This window comes from Nothoprocta perdicaria, unplaced genomic scaffold, assembly GCF_003342845.1.
Source record: "Nothoprocta perdicaria isolate Ctin4 unplaced genomic scaffold, notPer1 scaffold_138, whole genome shotgun sequence".
NCBI lineage: Eukaryota > Metazoa > Chordata > Aves > Tinamiformes > Tinamidae > Nothoprocta > Nothoprocta perdicaria.
In genome coordinates, this window is record NW_020454516.1 from 1,223,565 (window position 1) to 1,249,917 (window position 26,353).

The 26,353-nt window shown below is 49.1% G+C and overlaps 1 protein-coding gene across 2 annotated transcripts; it reads left to right on the top strand.

Annotated features, from left to right (window-relative positions):
- The first annotated feature begins 125 nt into the window (after positions 1–125).
- On the top strand, positions 126–20,049 carry LOC112942935. Of its 2 annotated transcripts, XM_026033999.1 has the most exons (10): positions 126–159; positions 12,474–12,561; positions 12,817–12,868; positions 14,343–14,457; positions 14,891–15,035; positions 15,785–15,898; positions 16,437–16,581; positions 17,560–17,708; positions 18,530–18,669; positions 19,504–20,049. In XM_026033999.1, exons 4-10 carry the CDS (start codon positions 14,349–14,351, stop codon positions 19,623–19,625), a joined length of 924 nt encoding a protein of 307 aa, XP_025889784.1. In that variant the 5' UTR covers positions 126–159; positions 12,474–12,561; positions 12,817–12,868; positions 14,343–14,348; the 3' UTR covers positions 19,626–20,049. The 2 variants fall into 2 exon arrangements, with proteins under 2 accessions (XP_025889784.1, XP_025889783.1); XM_026033998.1 differs by lacking the exon at positions 12,817–12,868 and having other exon boundaries at positions 127–159.
- The last annotated feature ends 6,304 nt before the right edge of the window (positions 20,050–26,353 follow it).

Sequence of the window (26,353 nt, forward strand, 5' to 3'; positions counted from 1 at the left end):
CTATTTCACAGACCTTACCTTCCTCCCTACCCTCTGCCTAGTGTCAAGCCAAGTAGAGGAGAATTTCCCATGCTCCCAGTGATGAGGATGCTTTGAAAGGAGACTCTGGCTCAGTCACTGCTGGTCTAAGGATGACACTTCCTCTCTCCTTCGCCTTTGGTGAGTGTCCTGACCCCTCGGGCGGCACTGGCAGTGCCAGAGCAAGCCTCTTGTCGCATCACCACGTAGCAGAGGGATTCAAAAKCTGCCTTAGGGAGGCAGGGAGGCCACATTCCTTAGCTTTTGATAGTGGTCATGTTAGGTSTCAATTGCAATTACCTACCTATCACTGCAAATCCTATTTTTAGGTGCCTGCCTTTCCCTGTGGCTTATATATGGGGTGCAGGTAAGTAGTTGGGTTTGGGAACTCCACGTCTGGAGCCAGGCACCTGGAAGGGAGGTGTGGGAGCTGCTGTCATCACACCTCAGCTCTTTGCCAATGTGTGGCCCAGACGCCAGCGGTGAGTGGTTGTTATTGATGGAGCTGCCTTGGTTGCTTCTGTACCACAGAACAAATAAAGCAGGTTTCCCAGCTGGTCCCTCCTTCTTGCAAAAAAAGGTATGTAACGAAAAGGGAAGATTTAACCCCGTGTTGCAGTGGCCAAGTTGAATGGATAAATATTGAGGGTGCTGCTTACCAGTATGCCCTATTCCTAAGGAGCCTCTGAAACTAGGTCTGCTGGAGGGCAAGGGCATTTACTGACCAAACTGTCTGCAGAAGAGTTGATCTTTCTGTTTGCCTTTCAAAGCCAACGTTGCAATATTTCCCTCAGGAGCACATTGGGGTCCTCCTAGGGCAGCTGGCCCAGAAATGGGAATGGCTCCTGTTGCTTGTTCCAGCSGCTGGAAAAAATCATTTGCAAAAAAATCATTTGGACAATCCAACAAGGTATCTCCAAAAGCAGAACAGAAGGGTGATGGGACACACAAAAACCCATTATGAAAACAGCAAAGTGGCTAAATGGACAGACCCTGAATTGACATATTCTGTGTCAATATGAATGACAATGATGCTCTATTCTGTTGGAGCGGCTCTGTTGCGTTATTCTCCTCAGTGTTGGGCCACAGAAAGATGCATAGCTTTTTATTATTATTATTTTAACAGGTAAATCCACATTCTAATCTGGCAGGCTTCCTCCAGCAACGAMGTATCAGCAAGACACCTTTCTTCCATGTGGTCTGACAGGGATCTGTATCTTCTTTGCCTATGCTACRGCTCCTTGAGAATTACCTTTTTTGTGTGGAAAAATGTTACTTGGGGACCTAGTTGTTTAATGGCAGWCATGTGTCCTGGTATCATCGAGGCACATATGATTATCCTGGCATAAAAATGCTTGTGTGGTTCTGGGAACTGCAAGAAGTTGTGCAAAAAAACAAAGTTTTTTCCCTTTGTGCATGAGGAAGGCTGGTGCTATAACTGAATACAAGTGCAGATACAAGAAGYTGGGCAATCCTTTGCATTTTCAGAYCCCCCCTTCAGACATATCCTCCCCATCACCATACAGAGAGGAAAGTGGGATCAAGTGGGTTGGTGTCCAGCTCATCTCGTGACCTTCAGCTCTCCATCAACAGCTAGACCCTGGAGGCTCCCTTCACAGAGAAAAAATTATAGGAAGCAAAGGGCCTGATGTATTATCAACACCTATTTTAGAGAGGGATGAACTATGGCCTAGAAAAATCTATTTCTAGCTGCTGAGGCTAAAAGGAGCCCCGGGGAATGAGATCAATCACTTACCACGTGCATGTCCAGCGTGGGTTGGATGAATCTCCCTTTCCATCTGCTGGACTGAGGTCCTGGCTCCTCCACTGGGGCATGGTGCTTGCTGCAATGTGGGGCATCAATCCCCACTTAGCTTGTCTTAATTAAAACCAGCTGTATTGTTTGGTGGCTTCTGCCCGGAAGGTGTTTCCCTGTGTACAGATGCCAATCACAAAATACACCAGGAGAGCCCGAAAGCTCCAGCTTGGAAGGTCTGGGGGATCTTTCTCCTCTGCGCAGACATCACTGCTGACTGATGGGAGCTCATCTTTCAGGAGGTGTCTCCAAGGCCAAGGCAGCCTGGGAAGCCTATGACAAAAAGCATGTGGAATAGAAGGAGGGAAAAGACAACCCGTTAGTGTTCTCCGGTGTGGATATGATTCCAGGCTGTCCCTGTGCCTCTGTCCGGATACACCGAGGCAGGGAGCACTTGGGGGGACAGGGAGGATTCTGCTTAGTTTGCCAGCCTTGAAGCACGTTTGCCGCCTGGCATCGGGACTTGTACGGGGCGGCCCGGGGTGCTGGCACTGGAGCTGGTAATTAAAGCCCTGGCATCCCGGACAGGGGCAGCGTCACGTCCCGCTCCCGAGCTCGTCCCACTCCACAGCAGCCTTACGTAACGAGGGCGGATTTTGCGCTCCGGCAGCAACAGTTTCGGGAGCACCCAGGAGTCTGCCTTTCCTAATCCTAAGAGAGGGAGCTTCCTTCTTCCCGCTGAACACTCCTAGCGCTTTGCTGGGAGGGCACACCAGGAGCRAGGGCTCCTCCGCCAAGCAGCGAGGCTGGGCCATCGCTTGGCTCCCTCTTCCCTTCGTAGGGCAGCGGTGGGAGGCTTCGCAGAAGCGTTTGGCCCGTTGCCCCCCGGCAGCGAGCGGCCGTAGTAGCCCTGTGTTTTGGTTGCAGGGCATTAGCCCGTGTCTGTTACTGCACAGCCTTTTCCTTTCTCCCTTGTCTCTTTCAGAAAGCGTGAAGTCTTTTCCAGGGATTTTAATCTTTTGCAACGTTTGGAGTGAACCCGAAAAAACACTTCTCAGGGAAAAAAATACATTGTGGTGTTAATAAAACCCTTCCTTCATGTGGTTCTTGGCTTGCTGTTCTGGCTGACACGCTCCCTTGTAGATGCAGTATTGCAATAGCAAGAGTGCAGTAGCAAATCATGATTATTCCTGGTAGGAAGAACCACACCACTGTATCCTGGGGTGCTCATTGCCTATGCTCAGAGTGGGAGTTTCTGGTAGACACTCTAGCTGTGTGGTTTTCTGGAAAACAGAGGCTTAAAGCTGATAGACWTTTTCTACCAGCATCCAAATAACACCTCAAACTGTAAGATGATTAAGATCAAGTTTTACAGCCCATTGGTTGCCTTCTCAGGCAGAACTCCTCATCCAGCCAAAGATAACAGATTAGCATCAGTGAGTTCATCAACTCTAAATCCAAGGTGTGAAGTAAAATAAACACATCGTAAAATTTCTGCCCTTTTCCTTCCCACCGGTTCTTAAGCCTATTCATGTATTTTGGAAGGCTTGATCCCTGACTGCGCATGGGGAGCAAAATGTGATACGTTTTGGCCTTTGGAGCATGGAAGAGACTGAGGTGTTGACGTGGAGCAGGGGTGGGAAAGGCAAGGAGTGGGTGTTCTTGGGGAGCAGTGAAGAGAGCTGGAGCGCGTGTGGTTTGGAGATCACTGCCCGAGTTCCAAGTGTTTGCAGGATCTTGCCTCTAAGTAGGTGCTTAAACACAGTCCCAAAGCAGTTAAAAACCTGCACAAACACAAAATTCAGTGTCACCTAAGTATGCATCTCTGTGCCCGCAAAATATAAGGTGGGTTGTGGCAGGAGGATTTCTAGTCCTCAGGTTTAAGCTGCCCGAGATCATCAGGTCAGAACTGAAGTATTTTGTAGAGACGTAGCCACCAGTGTCAAAGTCTAGGGGAGTGCAAATGTTCCCAATTAACATCTTTCATCTTATTATCTCTAGCCTTTTATCTTCACATTTTCTTAGGTGTTTGTTTGTTTTCTTTACATTTGTTTACATATACAGAACTGAAAGTTTTTCTGGAAATGCTGGTAGGACTTTCAAATGTAAGAGTGATTCACGGAGAATAATTAATTCAAAGATCTCGGCATCTCTTTTCCTTGTAATCTGGTGGTGGATTTTCTTGGAAGTATTTTTCCCCTGAATGGGCATGTATGTGCTCACACCCACAGCGACTCGCACACATTTGCAAATGCAGACACTTCCTTTTTCTTCCTTTGGGACTTCTAAATGGCTCCGTGTTTCTCGAGCAGGACCTACCTGACCTGCAGAATTAACACTTTCTGCTATACGTCTCCTTTATGTGTATCCAGAAGCAAGACCAAGCTTCTGAGGCTTGCAGAACTCATGATGACCCCACAAGTCGAGAATTGAGCATTTTTCGGTCCATACTATACAGCATCCCGAGCTTCCAGAGCAGTGTGGTTGCATCCCGGGAAAGCTCTGTGTTCTGTGCCAGCTCCTGATGTGTGTCCAGGCTTGGYTGGGGAGATCCAACCAGGATCAAACCAAGCTGGGCTCTTTCCCAAGGAATTAAACAATACAAATGTATTGTTTAATTGTGCCTGGGTCTGTCCCCCGGCACCRTTTAATCTATTAGCATCCACACAAGTGTTGTTCCCAGTGCAGAGGTTATCACTTGCTCACGTTTTGATATCTATTGGCTGCAAAAGCAGGGAGTTCTGCGTGTCTCAGCCTTTAGGAGCCCTCAGGAGAGTTACTTACACATAAGAATTAAGCCTGGACCTTGCAGTCTGTGGAACAAGCTCATACGGAGCGTCGGGGTAGGATATCCCTACCTGTAAATGAAGTCTCCCATGAAACGTTGGTATAACCTGACCTGTTTGCCTCACAGAGCTCCCAAATTTCCTCTGGAATTTAGGCACCCAAAGAGAAATCAGGGGGCTAAATACATTTAAAGTGCAGTACTCATGGTTTTTTTACTCATGTTTTGAAAAAGATCATTTACAGCAACACCAGAATTTCCCATGCCTTAGAATTTTGCACTGTTATTTCAGGAGCTAAAAGCTACTATGATGCTTTTTAGTTATCATCCTTCCGTGACCAGAAAAAGAAGCAGCTTTGCAGTGATGGTCCTGGCATTGCACTACTCCTTTGGAGCCTGTGCACGGTCGGGAGCAGGCAAGCTGGGTTTAACCAAATCCAGCTGATGCAAGGAGCCTGCAGCAGAGCATGGAGCCACTCCGTAATTATGCTCCCTGTTTTTCTGCCTTGGATATGAAACAGTCGCTGGAACAGGACAATTTTATAAATTCAGGGAGGGCCGACATTATCATAAAGAACTATAACGACACTTGGCTCTTTGAGGGCTTTTAGTCAAATGCCTCCAAGCTCTTGCTCTTCAGAAAGAGAGATAATTGTAATTATCACAGTTCTGAAGTGTGGAAGGCTTAATGAGCTGCTCGTGGATGCACAGCAAAGCAGTAGCTGAACTGGGAGGAGAAACCGGCTTTCCTGACTCCTGGAGGGCTGTGCTGCCAGTCAGAGGGACCTAGACAGGCTGGAGAGATGGACAGAGAGGAAGTTCATGGGATTGAACAAGTGCAGGGTCCTGCACCTGGGCAGGAATAACCCCAGGCACCAGCACAGATTAAGGGTTGACCTGCTGGAGAGCAGCTCCACGGAGAGGGATTTGGTGGACAACACATTGACCATGAGTCAGCAGGGCCCTCATGGCCAAGAAGGTCAATGGGCTCCTGRCTGCATCAGGAGGACGTTGCCAGCACGGCAGGGAGGGGATCCTGCCCCTCTGCTCAGCTCTGGGGAGGCCACATCTGGAGCACTGGGGGCAGTTTGGGGCTCCCTGGGACAAGAGGGACATGGAGCTTCTAGAGAGGGTCCAGCGGAGAGCGACAAAGCTGATTAAGCGGAGCATCTATCCTATGAGGAAAGACTAAGCGAGCTGGGCCTGTTTAGCCTGGAGAAGACTAAGAAGGATCTTATCAGTGTGTACAAATATCTTAAGGGAGGGTGTCAAAAGGAGGAGGCCAGACTATTTTCAATGCTGGCCAGAGATGGGAAAAAGAGGCAATGGACACAAAACACATGAAGCTCCATGTGAAGATGAGGAAAAACTTCTTGAGCAGATGAAAGGATCATTTTTTTGTAGCCGTTTTGCTGACTGCAGGCTGGGTGTATTCAACTCTCTGTTCCCTAAARGCCTGCCCAGGTTGCATGCAGGGCTACACCAAGCTGGTTGCTGCTCTGCACTAGAGCCCTTATGAAAACTCTGCAAGTCCAGGTGCTGGTRGCATCTCCACAGGCTTCCTGGAGGCCTCTCCGCTCTCCTGACCTCCCATTCTTCTGCCGAGCTGTGGACAGAGGGTGAGTCGAGCTCTTCGCTTCACAAGTGACATCAAGACCTCACCCTTGTTTTGGGTCAAAATGTAACGCCGGCTTTTCCAGCGTCTCGACCACCTCTCCCAGCAACACCATGAGCCTGGTGGCATGGGGACAGCTACGAGCTGAGCCCGTCTGCCCGTCCCAAGGACACAAATCAAGTGTCTCTACATGAGATTTTCTAGCATTTGCTGATAGCTCCTCACGTTGCCGCACTGGGAGGCTTTCAGAACAGGGAGRTATTTCTGCTCCCGGCAGAAATAAGACGCTTTTCAGCAGGTAGCTTGCTGCTCCCRGGCTGGGCAGCCGCTGCCTTTGCCAGGGAGGGAAGGTGGCACTACCAGGGCTGCCCCAGATGTCCTGGGACCGCGGGGGTTTTGTTCCCAGCGCGAGCAGAGCGCTCCATTTAGCATTTGCTCGGATTCCTGCAGAATGTAGTTGTTGTTTTTGATTACGCTGAAGCTCAGGGGCAAGTGAGGATGGATTGATGCACCAGGCATGGTCCGAGGGAGGACAGGCCAGCCCCATGGGAGACAGCCTGGCAGGGCAAGGGAAAGCCAAGGTCCGTGGGCTCCCCATTCCAGCCTCCTGGGGGATGTGTGCACACACGTGCAGGAACACACACGGATCTGCTGTGAAAAATCCCCAGGCTGGCTCTAGACACATGGCTGTGTGTCACTGATGCCAGAACCTATTCTTGGACACCACCTACTGGCATTTGCTTTATTAACCGTGCTCAGCATCTCCCTGCTGAGAACCCTGACCAGAACTGGCCGCTGCCACCTTGGTGCTGTGTTTTACTGCACCGAGGAAGAGGACGTGCAGTGTCTGACCACCCTGCATTTCGGCAGCAACCCCACGAGCTGCATTGCGGGTGCTCGTGCTCCCTGAACACCACTGCATGGAAAGGGCGAGCACAAGGGCTCAGGGCACTCAGTTGCCTTTGCACACTCAGCACAGGCCCGTGCCCAGCTTCGGTGTTGGAGATAACAGGGCTGCCACACACAGCTGGAGAGCTCTCAGCCGGAGGGAAAAGGTTGGCAGTGCTTTGCACAGAGCCAAACACACAGAGCAGCACCAAGAAAAAATATAACATCCCCACAAAAAGCTTTTGCAGCTCTGCCTTTTAAGAAAACAAACCAACCAAGCAACCAGCCCAAACCCACCCACGAGCACTTCAGGACTCTCAGTGCGCCTGGGAGCCCAAGTGGCCTCACCTGGGCCCTTTGCACAGCAGCGCTGCTTCAGACCCTCTTGCTCTGTGTTATTACTGCCCTGCAGCAGGCCCAGGGAGGTGAGGTGGGTTCTTGAAAGATGCTCATGTGGCTTGAGAGAGTTTCTTTGGCCCAACAGTTCTCCCCAATTGGGCAAGCTCCCTTTTTATGAAGAATAAATGAGGGGTGATTTATAGCCTCTGTTGGTGTAATGTGACCCAGGCATGGCAGAGAGCCCTGTAATTATAACAAATGATGGCTCTAGGTGTTAGTGCTCTGCCTCGTTACTGTGCTGGGTAGTTCTGGACCGTTCTTGCTGCAGAGGGTAAATGTGGCAGGCTGGAAAGCAAATGCGAGAGCTCCTGCAGTGGTTCTGATCCACCTAAGGAAGCAAATGCTTTTTGCATGTCAGGAGTGTGCTGTTTTATTCTGCTCAAAACCAAAACACTACTAATGGCTTTGCTCTTTTCTTAGTTGTAAAGATAGAAAGTGCTAATTTCCCCTTGCTTTCTAGATAAGGTCTMGCAGCGAAAGCACCTGCGCTCCTTGCAAATGTTTCCATTGCTGCTTCCAACTCGAACTCACCTTGCTTCCCAGTCCCCTCTTGGTCGCTGTCCAGAGCAGCCTTTATCTGCTGGTGTGTTTGCACAGGAGCTTTGCAGGGCCACGCAGTACACGGCTGGATTACATAGCCTATAAATAACCTGTTCTGCACTAATAATCTTTCAGTGTGTCCAAATGAAGAGCATACGTGGCAGCAGAGATCCTGTACAGGGCAGTAGGCTGCGACTCTCGTTTCAAAAGACTTGAAAAATAAGTCACGTATCCCTAAGTGAGTGTGACAGGCCCAGCTTCTAACGCTGATGACAGGTGTTTGGGTGCCTGAGCAACCATTCAACCCCTTGTGTTATGGGTTGTGTATGACCTACGTGCCAAGCCAGGAATGTGCCTTTCACTGTAAGGCCACCAAAGCCCTCTGTGTTCGCAGCCAGCAGACATTGGGAAGCTGCAATGAAACAGAGAAGGATGTAGTCAGGCTGTTCAGAGAGCTGGCAGGCCAGCCAATTCCCCGGGCACCAGGGTGAACTCGCGTTCAAGTTCTCCGTTTTTGGCCGTAGACAAGCCTCAACAACATAACCTGGCCTGGCCAAAACTGCTAGCACCATAATTTTCACTAAAAACGAATTGGTAGGAAGAAGAGGAGGAAGGGCAGGCTTTGAAGATGTAGCTGGGGCGGCAATACTGATAACTCTGAAGGATATTTGGACTAGGTGAYTGTAGATCCTGGTCCTCAGGGGAAAATATGGCAAGAGGCTGATGTTGGGGGGTTGATGCTGCCTTCCCAATGGGTGCAGTGCTGGGATTTTCTTCTGAGACTCTGGGTTCAGTCACTGATGTGCTACTAGGGTTCTCCAAAGAAGTACTCATCTCTGCTGTCCTTTCTGGATGCTGAATCTTGAGGCTGAATGAGGGTATGGAAAGATATGTGGGTGCACCATATGTCTTCACTGATTAAAATACACTTACTGTAAGCAAAGCTACAACAGTGTTTGTATTTCTGGCTGCCCAGTGTTCCCTTTCCACATTTAGTCGTCTTTCTTGGGTTGTGGTTTTCCTTGTGGCTGCTATTCTCCTTGTTTGTCTCTGGATTAGGGTTTTTGCCTTTTCTGGAAGGCTGTGGCATGAAAGGTCTCGTGCTTTTGGTAAAGCTTGGGGGAGAAACTGGTGCTTTGCCATACATCTGAGTGGAGTAGCTGCTTGACTGTTCCAATGCTTGCCTGTGTCTGGATCAACCAGGAGCAAGGGAGATGCTCTTTCTTGCCTTGGTGAAAAAACAGGGAATCATAGGATTGCTATGAACAGAAATGCATAGGTGCAAACAGCAGGTTGGGGGTTAAAGCAACGGCCCACATTAATTACTGCAGAATATTGCAGTCAAATGACCAAGTAACAAGGGACAAAAAACAAACCCAAACCCTAGAGATGAGTTAAGATGATGACAAACAATCCTGGAGCCATGAGACAACCAGACAAGGACAACAAGATTCTTGATTAACTTACCTGAAACTCTGTGGGGATTAAGGCAAGACAAGGAGGCACAAGATGCCAGTGCCCTCTGTTCTGGGGATATCCAAAAAATCAGCTTGTAGCCACCAGCCAGGAGGAATCCAAGAGATATGGGAGCTCATGGTGGTCTTATCTTATCTTATGGGTGTTGGGATGCACACAAGTGACCCTGGCCAGACCTTTGGGATGCACTCAGCTTGGTCCCTGTGAGGATGCTGCTGGGAGAGTGGGTGGGGAGAACGAACTTATTGGAGACTCTTTAAAATAAATATATAAGCATCTTCCCCAGCCATAAGGTCTTGCATTGAGTTTTGTTAAGACTAATTTCCTACAGTGGTGGAACGGAATGTTCCAGTTCTGCTAATGATTCACGTGGGAGGYGATATATTACCATGTGATGGTGTGCAAATATATATATTAATATTGCATTAAAAAAAAAAAGATAATTAGATAGCAAAATACTATATTAAAGAATAATAATATCAAAATCAGGCACTCAGCTCCTGCAAATTGAAGTTGTTTACTTAAGCGTCATGCTGCCCTCTTATAGGAAAGCTACTTCAAGCAAAGTGTTGGTGATGTGCTCCTCATTGTCTGGATGTCCAGCTCAGGGGAGCCTGTGCCTGGATGGTAGAAATGCAGACAAYTACAGGAGACACTGTTCAGTCTGAGTGTGAATTACCACAAAAAGGCTGTAAGGAAAATTGGGCCGCTGGAGCTGCACGTAAGACTTTCTGAAATAGGTAGTCTTGACTGTGACACAGGTAATTKCRCCAGTGGYGAACCAGTAAGTGAAAACATCTGGGGAAAACACATGGAAAATGGGTGTGATCTGGTGTGGCAGCAGCAAGGCGCTCKTGCTGGCCTTCCCCTTGCAGCAAGGGGAGGGATGTGGGGGCTTTTAAGTTACTTAAATGTTTGCCACAACATGCTTAACCCGGGCTTCAACTAAGTGATTTGATGCTGATCTGATGACTTTGGGCATGGCAGCTGCCTTAAGGACTGCTGCAGTACGTGTGTGGTGGGCTGCTCTGGCTCTCCTTGTTCCCTCAAACCTATGGAGATTGCTTGTTRCCAATGGGTGGATCCATTCTGTTCTGCAGCAACACAAAGCAGATGATTTTCCATCCTAAAATACCCCCGTGGATCCTCTTCACTGCAGACCCATCCTAGGGCATCCCCGCAAATCCCATCCCATCTYGCAGCGCACACAGGCTGATCCCTGGCACCGACAGCACCCGGATTAATCCGCTGCAGGATTAGGGTGCCTGAGCAGTTGTTAAGCGATTAGTGTGCTCGGGTCTTGGCGTTTGCTGGACTCGTCCTGAGAGCRATTTGCAGTGAGGCTTCCCGCTGCCCTGGCGCCTTAGGACGCTCTGCATTTAACACGAGCAGTAGGGGAGATGAAACTGGAAGAGGTCAGAGCACCTTTTAGGCTCTTGCTATCCCTGCTCATGGGAAGGAAAGTGCTGCAGAGCATCTGCCTTCCTGGCTGTTTTCCTTGATGAGGGAAAATGCTCATTAAATGGCTTTTCTGCCCTGCTTTATGGAGCTTAGTGCTAAGGAAAGCATGTGCCCGTGGAGGAACGTGTCTTTTTAAAAAGATCCTCTTGTCAACGGGGCAGCAGCTTTATGGTAGATAAAGGACTTTAACAGGCAGAACTAAGCATCATAGGCTRGACCCTTCACTGAAGCGTTTTGGTAACGCAAGGGAGTATGTGTGTGGTTCTCCTTTTGGTAGGACAGATGCCAGGATGGTAAAATAATTTTTAGCTGGCATCTGCTTTCCTCTAACATAATCTGGGCCACACGTGTGCTTGCCTTGGAGCTGTGTGCCTTGGTGAGTCCTGGACATGGGCTTGCTTCTAGTGACTTCCCTCTGCATTGCTGCTGACCATGCGCTTTCAAGATGGGCCTTTTGCCATGAGCATTACTTGGGTGAGGGGCATGCAAGTGCTTTCCCACCTCTTCTCTGACCATCCGTTCTTCTCCAGAGCTTGCCTGGGTTTATATCAGCGTGGAGCTGGCTTGTTGCTGTCTAATCAGCAGCACTTAGCAGGCATGGGTAAAGTCAAGGTGAATGTTAGAAGTGGAGAATTCTGACATGCCCATTCACTGGATGAAAATGTAGTATCTGATGTCATATCCAGGTGGCTTGAACTATCGGAGCTAAAATAATGAAAGTAGAAGTGGGTCCTAAGGACTGGCCTGGCKGGGGAAAAGGAGCCTTGTAGGTGGTGGAGACAGACCCAGGCCCACACTGGTACTAGGCAGCAAGAGCGGGTCTGGCTGGGTGCCCCTTCCTTCCCGTGGCTGATGCCAGGCAGACCCACACCCGGACAGGCTGTCCCCATCCCAGGGCAGGATGCAGAGGAGTCATTCCCAGCTCCGTGCTTCAGGGTTTAACCGGAAGCCTGGATTTGAGTCCCGGGCATTTCTTTGTTCTCTGCTGTTGTTTGGCCCTGGGCCCACGTGCCTTGCCCTGTAGCTGTTCAGTTCAGAGGCCCCCGCCGTGGGTTGCACAAAAGACTGAGGACGTCAGCGCTGAAGAGCGCTGGGACTTGGCTAAAACAACTCACATTTGAGGAAAACAACACAGAAATATAAAAGCTGTGAGTGGTGCGGGCATGAGTGCATCGGAGGACTTGTGTTCCCCACAGTTTCAAGCAGCCTTTTCTGTGTTGGTGAATAAAACCACCACGGTTTCTGTCTGCGGTTCTGCCTGGGGTGCTGGATCCCCTCCTGGAAGCTCTGTGCATGGAAGTGCGTGGCTGGAAAGCAGGCGCTCGCCGGGAAYGTGCAGCGCTCTGCTGGTTATAAAATGCCTGCGTTGAGTAATCACGTTTCTCTTGCATAAGTGTTTCGTTTCAGGAGGTTTTAGCCAATCAGTAGCTGCAGCCCACTGAAAAAAAAAGCATATCCAACTCCTGCATGTATTATTATTATTTTTAATAATGCATGRTTCTTAATCTGCTGAAAGTTGTGTAAAATCTCTCTAGATAAGTTTGAGCGGCAGAGGCTCCGGCTCTGGGAGCTGCACTCTGGCTGTGAGGCACTGCTGAAACCCCCTGTGCTGGGAGGATCGCTGTGAGTAATATTCCTAATTCTTTAAAGGATGTTTGTGGCTGAGAACTGCAGGCAGGGGGAATGTTGTGGGCATTTATTGCCAGCAATAAGTTGGGGTGAGATGGGAGGTGAAAGGCAGGTAGTAGAAATATTGACTGGTTTTGAAATAAYGCTTGCCTTCTGGGTTTCAGCAAGCGAGTATGTGTTTCTCTGATGCTGTGTAATCAAGTCTCTTCTGAATATGCTAACAAAAAGTGATGCTGAATTCAATTACAGAGCACAGTAGAACACTGAAGAGAACGCTGAAGAGCACAGATCTCTCCAGACGGTGAGATCAAAGGACCACCTAGCCCCCTTTATTTCCCTGGAGTGGCCAAGAGCAGATGTTAAAAGGAAAAAATATAAGAACAGGGCAAGCATATAACAGTAGTTCTTGTACTGCTGTTTCCCAGCTTGCAGAAGAGCCAAGAAATGCATCTTTAGTAGTACTAGTGGATCTTTCTTTTAAGAACTTGCTGCTTCAGCATATCTCTGCTGAGGACAGTAARTTGTTTGGGGATTTTACCGACTAATCTAATTAGGATTTGGTATCTTGAGTTAAACAAGCTCTTCATAGGATTTTCACAAAAACAAGTGTGTATTTTTTCAGTTTAGATGGAACTGAAAAGGAGAGGCTTACATGAATTCAAAAGAGAAAATGGAATTTTCCCTCCCACTTCCTTAGGGTGTATCTGGACACAGCTAAACCCATGAACAAAGCACAGAACTATACAGTGATCCCCTGAAGTGGGAACTGGAATTTATTAGTTAAATGCTGAGCAGCTGGGAACAATTTGGTTTTTGAATTGAAGAGCAACTGCCCAAACAAGAGTTCAGTTCTGAGGGGAAAGACTTCAAAATGAAGCTTTTGCCTGCAAAGTGGGTGCCTGTACCTCTACTTATGTAGAGGTGTAGGGCTTTTCCCAAATATAACAAATATTCAACTAATGGAGTTTCTTTAGGAGAGATTGAATTGATGGTTTTCAAACTCTGAGAAATGTAGTGTGTAGGGTTTTTTGTTCAAAATAAATAAATCTGAAGTTTCTGAGCCCTGCTGAAACATTTAATCTTTATATGCAGCCAGTAGGTGAGGAGGTAATGCTGCCGTGGAAGGATTAGTTTGCAGGAGCTAGAGGATTAGCAAGGTAAATGTGAAAACCATGTTGAATTAAGAGGCCCTCAACTGCAACCCTGGCTTAAACACTTTCATGTTTCTCTCCTAGAACAGTGTAGCTGCGGCGGTGATATTAGCCAAACTGGAACCCTTCTTATATGCTGCTTRTTTAGAAATGTAAAACTTTGCAAGCCCTCCCTAGGTCAATCTGAGCCCTATGCAGCTAAGGGATGGATGGTGTCAGAGCAGGCACTCCACGACCTGCTTGGTGCCTGTGTGGAGCTGCTGCAAGAATAAGCTGTCTGCCCTGTTTTTGGACAGTTCTCTGGGCTGCTGATACTGGCTCCTGTCAGAGGGTGCTGGCTCAAAGATCCACCTAGTGCAGGCAAGGTCCTTTTTGTGCTTATGTACATGTGCAATTCTTAGCTTTCCTTTTGTGGGTTTTTGCTTTGTGTTGATGATTGCATTTTCAAGGTTTCCTCTGCAATCAGAAAGGCAAGGGGTCTCCTCAAGCCCCAAAACATCATCAGTGAAAGCCAACAACTAAAACTGAGAATTCTATATTCCTTCTTATTACGAAGCTCTTGTTCCAAACCTTGCTTGAAATAATTTGGGTGTAAGTTGAGAGCCAAACTCTGTTTTCTTTCAGAATAAAATGGACTCTACACACAAGAAGCTGAAGATTTTTGTGATGTTCTTATCTCTGGCTACGTTCACGGTCATGGTGATACTGAATGCTGGCAATGCCACCGGACTGTTCAAAGGTAATGCAGGCAGATGGGCCTTGTTTGGAGAGGAGGCTGCCGTGTGCCAGGTCACTTAATGATATCGTGGTGCCTTGGATGAGCTGCCTGTCACTTCTCCAAATGCCTCTGTTTGAAGGCCAGAAGGAGCCAGGCCCTTCCTCCCGGTGTTGCAAGGATGTGAATGTGTCTCGTGCCACCCTTGGGCTTTCGCCTGTGACCCGCTCTTCTGGTTCTGCCTCATAGGAACTTGCCCAAGGTTCCCTGCAAAGGGCAGTGGTTCTATAATCCTCTTTAAAGGCAAGCCCATTGCAGCACAGGGATTGCCTCAACAAGGGCATCCTCTCCCCTCCCTTGYACCAGAGGTGGGGACTGAGCCTCAGGGGAGGATTGCAGGGCAAGAAAATTGTCAGTCTTTCCCCATTCCTGGTGTGCAGTAACACCCTCACTGCAGGTCTCTTCCGGAGCACCCCGGGAAACATCTCGGAGAAATACAGCACTGACTTCACCCCGGCTGGCTGGACTTTCCTCATCTGGAACGTCATCTACGCTTGGCAGCTTGCGTGGCTGCTCTACGCGCTCTCAGGGATCTGTCGAAGGTATTTTGAGTATAGAGCAAGTGGGGACTTTTCCCTTCTCTAGCTGCGTTTGTTAGCCCCTTTTCTGAGGTTTCTCCTCAGCATAAACCCCTGCAGTTCCTCACCTTGCTGAAGCTCTGCTGCTGGAACRTCCTTCAGCTTCAGCATCCAGGGCTGGAAATGGTGTATATGAGGTATTTGCTGTCATTCCTGGACAGGTCACAAAGCAGGTGACCAGTTTTGTGGAGTCTGACTGCACTGGCAGGTTATGCAGTAGCTGCTTTCTCCCTGCTGAGTATAGCGAGTCCATGGGGCAAGACTCCCAGATCCTGAGGCTGCCCCTTGCTGAAGTGATGCTCCATTCAGTGTTGGAATTTGCACTGGAAAATCTCCTGTGTTGTAGAACTAGGCTTAGATCCTTCCCTGGGGCTGTGGGGCTGGTAATATTGCTGCCTCAAGCTGTGTTGTGCAATTTCAGTGAGATTCTCTGATAATTTCTGAGGGATAAACTTATTTTGCAGTTTTTGCTCAAGGGTGGGGGCTACATACTGCTTGATTTAGTCTCTTGCATTTGCTTTTTTTTCATGTCATGTAGAAGCTCCATGATCACCCTGAGATCATTGAAATCAGCCAAGCTAAAGGAAGAAATAATCTGATTTAAGCTCAAATACTTAGCTTAAATGTAGATTCCCATTCTCAGGAAGTAGATGAGGTCAGGAATGTTTGTGCATTGCTTATTTTCTTCCTCCATCCCCACTTTTCCCTGGCAGGAATGAACTTGGATGYGTCTACCTTGAGCCAAACTTGCTGCCAATACCTTTTTACGTGGCCTGGATATTAAATAATGGCCTGAACGTGGGATGGCTGTTCCTGTGGGACCGTGAGTAAGTCGTCTTCGTTGCACTCACCCGTTCCYAGCCCTCTTGCTGGGACTGCCCCAGTACTTTGTTGCACCTTTTTCCCTCGTGTGAGCACCCTTAGTGTGAAACTATGGCAAGCTTTGAGAGATGGTGACTTTTATAGGAATTGGATGGTTTTTATGCAGTGATCCCCACCTCATGGGCAAGAGGGAGATGGTTATTGAAATCTAAGATACCAAAGAACAGCAGTTCTGATGCTATTTTTTTCTATAGGTAAAACAGGAGCCATGTTGCTCTTTGTAAAGATGAAGCTCTTTGCCATGGGACTGTTTTCATAAACATGGTCACGTGAAGGGCACATAATAGCACCTCCATCGGTGTGGAAATCAGCTGCAGTCAGGGAAATAATTTCACCATTAGCCGAGGATGTCAAAATAAGGGCTCCATGCAGTGATTAGCTTTATTAAAGGCAGGTTAAGCCAGCAAAGGCCAAACACYGAAGCTGTGAGGCGGCGTGGCACGAGTGAAGCGCCGCGCTGACGCTGCGTGTTCTTCGCCCTAGGTACCTGCTGCCAGCCCTGGTGGTCCTGGCAGCCCTCACTGCGTCCACGTGTGCTGCTGCCTTCATTTCCCACGGCGCCCTGTGYGTGCACGCCACGTGGTTTGCCAAGAGCCACCAAGCCGAGCTCTGGCTCATCCGCGTCCTCGTAGGTGGCCTTGCAGACCCTGTGCTTTGGAGAAAGCTGAAAGGGCAGCGGTTGTGCAGTGCTGGGGGGTGGGAGGKCCACTGGTGATCCCATTCTCCTTAATTATCAGGGATAGGAGAAGTCACTTTGCCCTAAAACAGCGGCTGTTCATGATCAGCAGACTGTAGGACATAATAAACACACTTYACTGTTCCTGGCACCCTCCCTGGGCTCCAGCTCAAAGCTGCTGCCTGATCCTTCCTCTCCCCATGCAGAAAACCTTGTGCTGCAGTTCCTCCCTTGGCGGCTGTATGTGGTTTGACCCCCTTTAGCTCCTTTGCTTGATGCTGGTGCTGCTCAGTGAGAAAGTGGGTCAGCTGAAAAAAGCACATCCAAGATGCTGGGAGGGTCCTTGATGGAGGGGGAGGCTGCAGAACTCTGCAAAGGGAATTCCTCTGGATAAAGATTCCCATCAGTTCTGCTGCAGGAGTCTCTGAATGCCTCTCCTGGCACAAAATGGGCATGGAGAGGGGTGTTCTCTGCCTYGGTCCCGGAGGCGCAAGTGTAACACGGAGGCAGGGAATCTGGTGCAGCTGTGTCTCCATCCTCATTCAGCAGCAGCTCCAGCTCTTGGTCTTGCTTGCAGTGGGCTCCATGAGAGAAGCCTTTTGCTGGGAGCTAGGGAGATACGAGTGCTCCTCTCTCTGGTTTTGGCAACTTGCAGTGACTGGGCTGGACACCCAGGCAGCTTCTGTACTTTTGGGGCAAGCACGGGATGCCCTTGCCAAGGCTGTGGGCTTCATGCGGGCAGTCCTGCAGTTGCTACTKGGGTGGGTCTAGTATTTTGGGAATCCAATACTTCAGCTCTTGCCTCTTAGCAGCTCTCCCTGCAGCTAGATCCAAGTCTGCTTCAACTGCCCCAGGAGTTATGGATGTTTCCTGCTTTTTCCAAGGAAAAGTGGGATTCCTTTATCGCCTTTTGTCTGTGCTGCATGGTAGGTGCAGAACGGGCTGGTGCTCTATGCCACGTGGACCACCATAGCCACCCTGCTGAATTTTGCCGTTGTGCTGATCTACAAGTGGGGCGTGTCCAACGAGACGGCAACCACTGTCTCTCTGTGCATCCTTGCTCTTGATGTAGTGATATGGTAAGTGGTTCCATGGGTTCCCTCCGGGTCTCAAAGAAAAGCCCTTCTGCTCCTTCATGTCACAAGCACCCTGGCCTCTCTGCAGCCCATTAAATTAATGGCCTGTGTCACAGTATCACTGCTGGGTTCTGTGGTCCATAAGGGATGAATGCAGAGCCTGGGCAAAGTGCTTCCTCCCAGGCCCTCAACAGGCCGTGGACATGGGCTGTGCACAGGGAGCAAACTTTGGTGGCTTCCATGAAMACCACTTGTCCTAGGCTTGCAGGTGGGCATTTGTGCCAAGGTTGCCCAAATCCTCTCTGCAGCCTCTTAGCTACACCAGAGGAGCTGCAGTTCGACTGGAGTCTCCAACAAACTGCTGAATTTATCCTCAGAAGATTGTTTTGTGACTATCTTCTTTGTCAAAATAAGTTTGCTTCTCTACTAAAAGTTTTTTGTTTCTTCTTGAAGAATACAAACTTTCTCTCAAAAGCACATAAATTGATTTGTTGCCTAACTACCCTGTAGAGCATTATATCAGGCAACTAAGAGCCTTTCTCCATGGCTAATCCTTTACCTGGAAGAAGCAGGAAGTTTTTTTAATTTTGAATTTATCACAATCATTTCTCTTCAAGTCTTAACCCYCTTCCCTGGCTCCCTCCCAGGGAAATGTAAATCAAACTTCCTATAGATAACTTCTTAAACATCTTATTTTGGCAAATGAACAGTTTTAGATTGTAGTCTGATCTGGCCTGCAAGAAAACATTCATATTCCAATTCTTTTCTTAAATTTTCTAAGGAAAAACTACACAGAAATTGCTTACTTTGGTCCTTTCTCCCAGGTTTTATCTAGAAAACGTGTTTCTTGACAAGTACGTCCGTTACAACCTCACGGTCTACCCAGTGGTCATCGTAGCACTGACTGGCAGCGCCTGCAAGAACTTCTCGCTTTCAGCCCCAACAACCAACGGCATTTTCATAGGTAAATCCTCTGGCCTGTTAACAGCTTTTGTAAAAGAACCAACAGGTGCTTCTACACCTTTCCTGTGTGCCATGAACAGGGACAGACTTCCCTTTTCAGAAGAGTATCCTCTGCAGAAAAGGCTGAGCTTGGGCTTTATTAGAAGCTATTAATTTTGCAAAGGTGCTTCCCTTTGGGTATTGAAATTTTCATTGAATGAATTGAAATTCTTTCAATTTGCAATCAAACATTACCCTGCTGTTCCTGGGCACATGTYCTATGAGCACAAGGATCCCCTGCCTGTAGCTCCTGTCCTGAACCTGAAAGCAAATGATGCCCCAAAGCACTTGCCAGTATTGACCTGAGCTTGTCTGCCAAAGCCAGGAGGCTGCTGAGGACTCCTGTCCTGAAGGTTGTGGCCATGGAGAGTGTGAAGGTGTGTGAGGCTTCTGACAGACGTGCCGATACTGTCAGGGCTTCTGCAGCACTTGCCCCAGCAAAGCTTCATTCTTGCTGGTTCAGCTTGTTTGGCTGGTAGGGCGAGAATGAGCTTTATCCACAACTAGTACGTGTTTCCTTATATAGCTTTAACTATTCTTGGGTTGTTTTCTCGATGTAGCGCATCTTTATTTCTGGGTCCTGCTGTAGACATGCCTTGACCTGGAAGCATTGGACAGGTTTTACTGGATAGCAGTAAAATGATGATCTCCTGCCTTGCCCCACAGCAGCTCCCTATGTCTATTCCTGATGGGGGAAGAGCAGCTCCTGTATGGAGCTCTATCCATTTCTCAAGTGCCTGTGTAGCAGGAGGCAGCACATGGCAGAGGTGCTGACGAGCCCCGTGTTTCCTCCTAGTTGTGCTCCTGGCAGTGACCTGCACTATTTTTGCTCTCCGGCTGGGACTCGTCATATGGAGACACTGCAAGCGACCGCTGACTGCACCAGAAACCCCAGACCCATCGGCCATGGTGGCCTGAGACATCTGACGTGGTGACATTGCGGCAAGTGTGTTGGATAACTAAGAGCTGGGCAGCTGAGACTTGCTCTGTGACCTCAACCCTGAGGTTTAACATCCCAGGGGACRCTGGTGGTGGGGTGGTCGAATCCCTTCATGCAGTTACCACAGTCTTCAGCCTATTTCAGCCTGTGGTAGTGTTCCTGACYCTAAAAACAGAAGATGTATTTTCTTTCCAGCACAGGACAATACAAGCTCTGGGTTTCTGCCTTGTTTTTTGTTTTATTTTCTTTCCCGCTGATTTCTCTCTGTGAAGTTTGTTGCTCTGTCAGTGCCTGCACTCGTGGGCCCATAGTGGATAACAGCAGGTCTGTGTGATTCCCGATCTGCCTGCAAGCCAGGTGAGATCCAGTCCTCGACATACTCCTAGAAATTATGCTACAAGGTGCAACTGATATCTAAGCTAGTTGCAAAGAACCTTTGGGGCGAAGCAGTGTTTCTCACCTCTCTGTTTTCTGGAGGACTCGAGGCCTCTTGTGTCAGTCAAGACTTCTTGTGTCCCCTGAAGTTAGGGGTGAGATGCTTTATATCCCTCCYGGTTTCTGAGGACATCCAGCACTTAGGACATGAAGGGCAAGGCTCTTCCTTAAGCAGCTGGGAACAGAGGGACCAGGGTGCTGGTCAAGTCCCTTGCAGAAARGAGGTTGCTCCTTGGGTGTTTTGTTGGACCTGGACTGGTCAGCAAGGACCATCCAGGGAAGGATAAGGAGATGGTTTAGTGTGGGTGATCCCCACTGCAGGGATCTGGCTCTGAGGAATGTCGTGGAAAAGTCTGGAGTCCTTTGCAGACCTCAAGCCCCCGGCAGCTCCCCCCGGCCGAGCCAGCGCAAGCCCCTGTGTCTGCAGCCTAAACATATTGGCACTCTGCCTCTTCTCGCCAGAGGAAAATGGGAATGAAAGAAGGGGAGTGTGAACTTTCCCCTTCTAGTTCATAATGCACTATTTTTAACTAGCCCTCTCTCTCTCTCTCTCCAAGCAGAAATACCTCATTTCTGTTTATTTTTGAAAACCCAAAATACCAGTGATGTTGTATTTCCACTCCCCACCCTCCCTGTCCCATAACAGATCCTTCTTTTGACAAAGCTGTTTTATGAAGCCAGAAACTGAACTTTTTTAGGAAGGGGGGGCGGGTGGAAATTGTCTAAGGCTCTTTGTTTCCATGACTGATTATAGGATTTGGGTGAATTTTAAAGGATTTAAAGTTTCTTGGAAAGCAGTGGGGATTTCGAACCCTAAGCCTGAAATGTCAATTCCACTTGTGAAAATGCAGTTCTGTGCCTTGGCCAATGCCTATGTGTCTCTAATGACCTGGCCCAAGATCCTCACACTCTGGATTCTGGGGACAACCAAAGACATATGTTGCATCTTGCAGTGGTCAGGGACTCACCATTGTGGCTCTGCAGACTGACAGAGGTTGGGCTGAGTTGCCCCGACTGTCTCCTCTCCACGTAGGGTGGGAAGAAGGCTGGGGCTGGGAAAGCCAGACATGAAATGGTTCCTGGGACCACACTGGCCAGAGGGTGTCCACTGCCCTGGGACTGGAATTGAGCATTAATGCTTGGTGTCTTTCTATGAAACACAGGACCTGGAAAGTGCTGGAGAAATGTCCCCTGGTGCTGGATAGGCAGAATGGTTCCTCGTTGCCCAAGGRGAGAATGTCCACATGGAGATCTTGGCCATGTGCAAGTCTCTCCTATCAGAGGAGAGGTTTTGGTGACCTTTTTGGTGTCTCTGTTCAGCTGTGAAATGGGGAGAGATGGACTTCAAGCTGTGTTGAGACCCTGTCCTGCACAAGGACCATTTTCCCCCTACTTCCAGCTGGGTATTTTCCACACCTACCTCTCAATGAGCAAAACTGTCTGGGTTGGGAAGGCTCAGCTGCCCTCTGCTTGGCTGCCCCAAGAGCCAAGGAGATCCTGGACTAGGGCAGGTTCCTCCTGGACACCGTGCACCAGCCAAGTGCTCCTCAAGCCTGGGCTGCCTGCAGCCCTGGGACACGTTGCTGCCTCTTGTGATGCTCTTTGCTAGATAGTTTGGGCACGGAGGCCACGAAGAGCATGGTCACGAGCATCTCCTGACAGGCCCTGCAAGGCAGAGCACCCAGGCAAGGAGATGTTGCGTTATGACCTAATTTGTTCTTAGCTTGATGTTACCCTCGGTACTAATTATATGAAACTACCAATGAAAGAATTTTAAAAAAAGTCTGCCATGGAGGAGAGATGTTACAATATGATGCAAAGCACCAGAGCATAAAGCAGCTTGGCCTTTAATCTGAAATGCGCCGCAGCCAGACCRTTGCAGCACCCCAGCCAGAGGGGTGGGCGTAGCAAGTGCAAGGGCAGTGCAGCCTGAGGGCAAGATGCCAAGAGGAGGGAGCCCAGTTGGGCAAGTGGCACCATCACCGTCCCTACCAGTGATGCAAACAAGTCCTCCCCGTGCCTTGCCCCTTCCCAAGGCATTGCACCAGAGCCTCGGAGTTGAAATGAGCTTCCAGCACTCATATTTTTCCCATTTGGAGCAAATCCATCTCTTCCTGCTGTGTTGCCATGTCTTTATCTGTGAAACGGAGATGAACAGGAATAGCACCTTCTTGGAGGGCTGTRAAGATCTGCAGATAAAAGCAAAAAATACATAGGCAATGATTAAAGGGCTCTGCAGCCTTTGCTGTGCACAGAATCTAAACATGCTTAAGCCACCACCAGGCCATTCCTTCTGAAAACTGTTAGATGTTTTGCAGCTAAATATTTATTTTGTCTGCACAGAGCCAGGACAGCCTTGTCGGGAGATTAGCTCAACATGCTGGCAAGGACATCTCAGCAAAGAGTCGCAGGCCAGGGCATGACTCATGCATGGGCTGAACATATGGGAAAAAATGCTGAAATAACCTGGGATCTCAACCCTATTCCCAGCAGAGCCAGAATCCCAGCAAGAGCATGCATGAAGTTTAGGACCATGTAATGGGCTTCCCCACTGGGAACTTTGCCTCCAGCAAAGGTCTTTGCCTGRGCATCAGATAAAATGCAGTATTGGAGCAGTGGGGAAAGACTAGGACTTCCTCTGGATAGGGCTGGCTGGGATTGGAGACCACTAGAAGTGATGGTGACATTACCTGGTAACATGGTCTGTCTTGTTCTCCTAAAAGCTCCATCTTAAAAGGCTAAGCAGTCCTGGAAAGAAATCCAGACTCTGGGATTTATAGATTTTTATCTATGTTTAAGACAAACTGCTATGGTGGCGAGGAAGCCMTTTTAATTAAACCATTTAAAAAGAGCAGGAATGATAAGGAAGCCTCCGTTGCATGACTGGTAACAAGAGCAGTAGCAAAGCCAGGCTCTGCTTCCAATGTGCCCTAACACTTTTCACCCCATAACCCAGGAGTGTGAGAAGAGGCTGATGTGATGGGATCTTGGTGGCATCTTCTCTGCAGAAAGTGAAGGCTCTGGCTTTGAGCAGTGACATCAGGTATGGCTGCTTCTGCTTTGGGGTTTGTGCTGCTCACAGCTCCTGTGTGTAATGATTTGTCCTTCACTTCTCCAGGCTTCTTACTGGGTTTCCTCTGCTCTGAGCCTCTGTGTTGACTAGTGGGACACTCGGGCATGAAGTAGGGAGGTGCTCGTGCATCAGTTAAATGAGTGCATGTGCATAAATTCATCATGTGCTTGCACATGCATAAAGTGGGCACCAGCTCCTGACTGTGTGTCAGAGGCAGGGACACTGCTGGCATGTCAGGTGGCTTTGATTTCTCCAAGAAACATCACACAGTTTGCTCTGGGATACTGCATTTGTGCATCTCCTCATGCTGCTATGCCACCAAGCAGTGTCTCTTTGATGTGAAGAGCTGGGCTTGCCTCGCGACAAGCTGACGCAGARTGAGGAGCACGTTCTCCTCATGTGTAATATGAGCCAGGAAAATGCACCCTACCCACAGTGGCTGGAAGTGAAGCTGTCCTCCTCACTTGACTGGTATGGTTTAGGAGGATGGGTGGAAAACGGTGAAAAGTACTGTCGAGCTTCCTCAAACGAGAACATCTTGTTCAGTCAAATGCAAAGACGGTCCTTGAGGGCACTCCCAAAGAGCCACGGAGGCTGGGGAACAGTACTAATGCTGGTGTCGTGCTGGGAAAATGGAAATAATTGATAATTATCACAGAATTACCACAGAACTCATGCATAGTGATGTCTCTGTCAGGACTCTGGTGGCGCCTGATCCTTCTTCCTCTTCGACTTCCTTCTAGCGACGTGTTGACTTTTACTGCAGGAGGCAAATGACCATTAAAGAAGGGAGCCTTAAAAGAGGTGCCGTGCAAGTGGTCCCTTAGGTCCTCTCCAAAGCTGCAGGGCGAGGAACATRGATGTCTGCTGGGTGGGAAAATGGAAATGCCCTTGTGAGCAGCCTATGGGCAGAGAGAAGCCAACCAGGAGGGCATCAGCCCTCCTTGCCCATGGAGGCCCTGCCCTCAAACCAGCAGTCCTGTCTGGGAGAGCTGGCCCATAGAAAGGCCCCCTGGAGATGCTGAGGTCCTGTTGGAGCATCAAGTGCAGCAATATGCATYGTTATCTAAAATKAATGACCCCTCATGCATTTCACTTYGCTTAAGTGAGAGGAAGCGGAGAGCAAGCTGTGTCCAAGGGCTGAACTCCTGCTCCGGGCAACTCGAGCTCTGTTTGGAGGACTCTTACTCTTGCCTAAAACTTAAGTGAGAAAGTGCTTCCCTGCTACGTGCTTGGCTGACCGCTGAGGCCAGGTCGCCCGAGGGGTGTGCAGGTAGCAGGGCTCTGGTTACACCGAGTAACTCGAGCTAGCAATTAGCTGAAACCCCAAATTAACACCACAGGACAGAGGCCAGCGTTTCTCCAAGAGAGGGTGGGTGGGAAATGAAGGCTTCTCTGGACTCCCCTTCCCATTGCTCTTCAGCCCACCCTGGGCTGTCCTCCACCCGCTGTGGCCTTCGGCTGTGCAAGAGCAGTYCCCAAAGCGAGGGGACTGGCTCATGCCGCCACCTCGTACCCAGTCTCTGCTAATTAGCAGCACCGTAGCTGTGTTATTGTCTTAAAAGACCCAAGCCTGCAGCTGAGCCACTCAAGCTCAACTAGTGAATGGCTCCTTGGGTGGAGAAGAGCAGCCGTGCTCCAAGCAGGACATCCCATGCCAGGACCGTGATCTTTTGGAGGTGATCACAGCCCCGTGGCAGCTGAGAGCATGGCCAGGAGCGCAGTCCAAGAGCCAAGAGGGAGGATGGCAACAGGCAGAGCAAGGAGGTAAAGGCAGAACRTGATGGAGTCTGGGCTGGGACAAAGGGAACTCACAACAAGAAAGCTCCGGACGACCAGGATGAGGAGTTTGGATGAGTGACAGCCTCAGGGCTTTCCTGTGACACCGTCTTTGACAGGTTGTGCAGAGGAGCTGGTTGGGCAAAGTGAGCTCCAGCTTCTCGCCCTTCACCAGTTCTGTCCTTTGGCGTAAACCGGCCAGATACAGGGGCTGCTGAGTCTTCTGGAAAATGTAATAATTGGCTTAAAGTATTAAATAGCTTCCTCAACAGCCTCAGCAGGCTTCTGAAGGCTGTTTCCTTATTACTCATCTCCTCACACCCCTCTATAATCCCCTTGATCTTTAAACTTCTGTAAAAAGGCAACGAGCGAGTAAACATGGTGTCAAGGCAGACTGGAGTGGCTGCCAACATCCTTCCTTCCAAGGGGCTGGAAGCTGTTCGACGAGATGGCTCCTACTTAGTGGGTGAAATGGTCTTCTTTCTCTCCTTGCTTTGTTTGAAAGCTCTTGCTGCTCTGTGTTCCTGCAAAATGGTTTTCAGGAGGCCTGCAGGAYGGCAGCACCGGAGGGGAGTGAATGAGAGGCCCCAGTCAACCTAGGGAAAATTGGGGACACTTGGTCTYGGAAGAAAGAACCTCTATGGAAACAACCTTATTGCCTGGGAAAGCACAGAGGTACTGAGAAAGATAATTTTGCTTTTTTTTCCCCTTCTTCCTCTAGCCTGAATTGGCCTCATCTGAAACTGTGTCCTCTTGCACCCACCTGCAGGATTAGCCACCAGATTTGGTTCCTTACCCTCCAACTTTGGCTGCTCTTCAATACCCTGAGCAAGGAGGCCCCAGGAAATGCCTGGTTAAGATGCCTTTAAGGCTGGGCTCTATTCTTTTGTTCCGCTAAAATTATATTAAGGTTGAGGTTGTGTCTGAGCATAGGATGGCTTTTGACCCTTGCAAAGCCAATCCGCTTGCTCCAGCTTGCCCTGACACAGCGTATATAAAGCAGTAATAAGTCTCTTTAAAGCCCTTGACACCTTGTCAAAGGAGAAGTCTTGCTCTCCATGTGTTGAGAGTATCCACAGTAGAGTATAGGCAGTCTCTCCTGGGTTTTGTTCATGCAGATCTGGCTTCCAGGAAAAGCTTTTTCGGAGATTTTTGCCTTGTTGGGCTGTGTTTTCTGGCTTCCATTGAAGGGCCTGGGCATCCGTAAAATGGCAACAACTGCAAAACTCTGGGATCTGGGGTGTTAGGATAGGCAGCCACCCTTGGCACTGGCATTGCAGGAGGTGCTAACCCAGGCAAGGAAATTCATGGTGTAATAACTTGAAATCTCTTCCTGCCTGAAGTAGGAGCGTCTCTGTTGGTCTGATAGTGCTCTCACGCAGCCAGTGAGCAGTCCCGAAGCCTCTCCACTTCCATAAA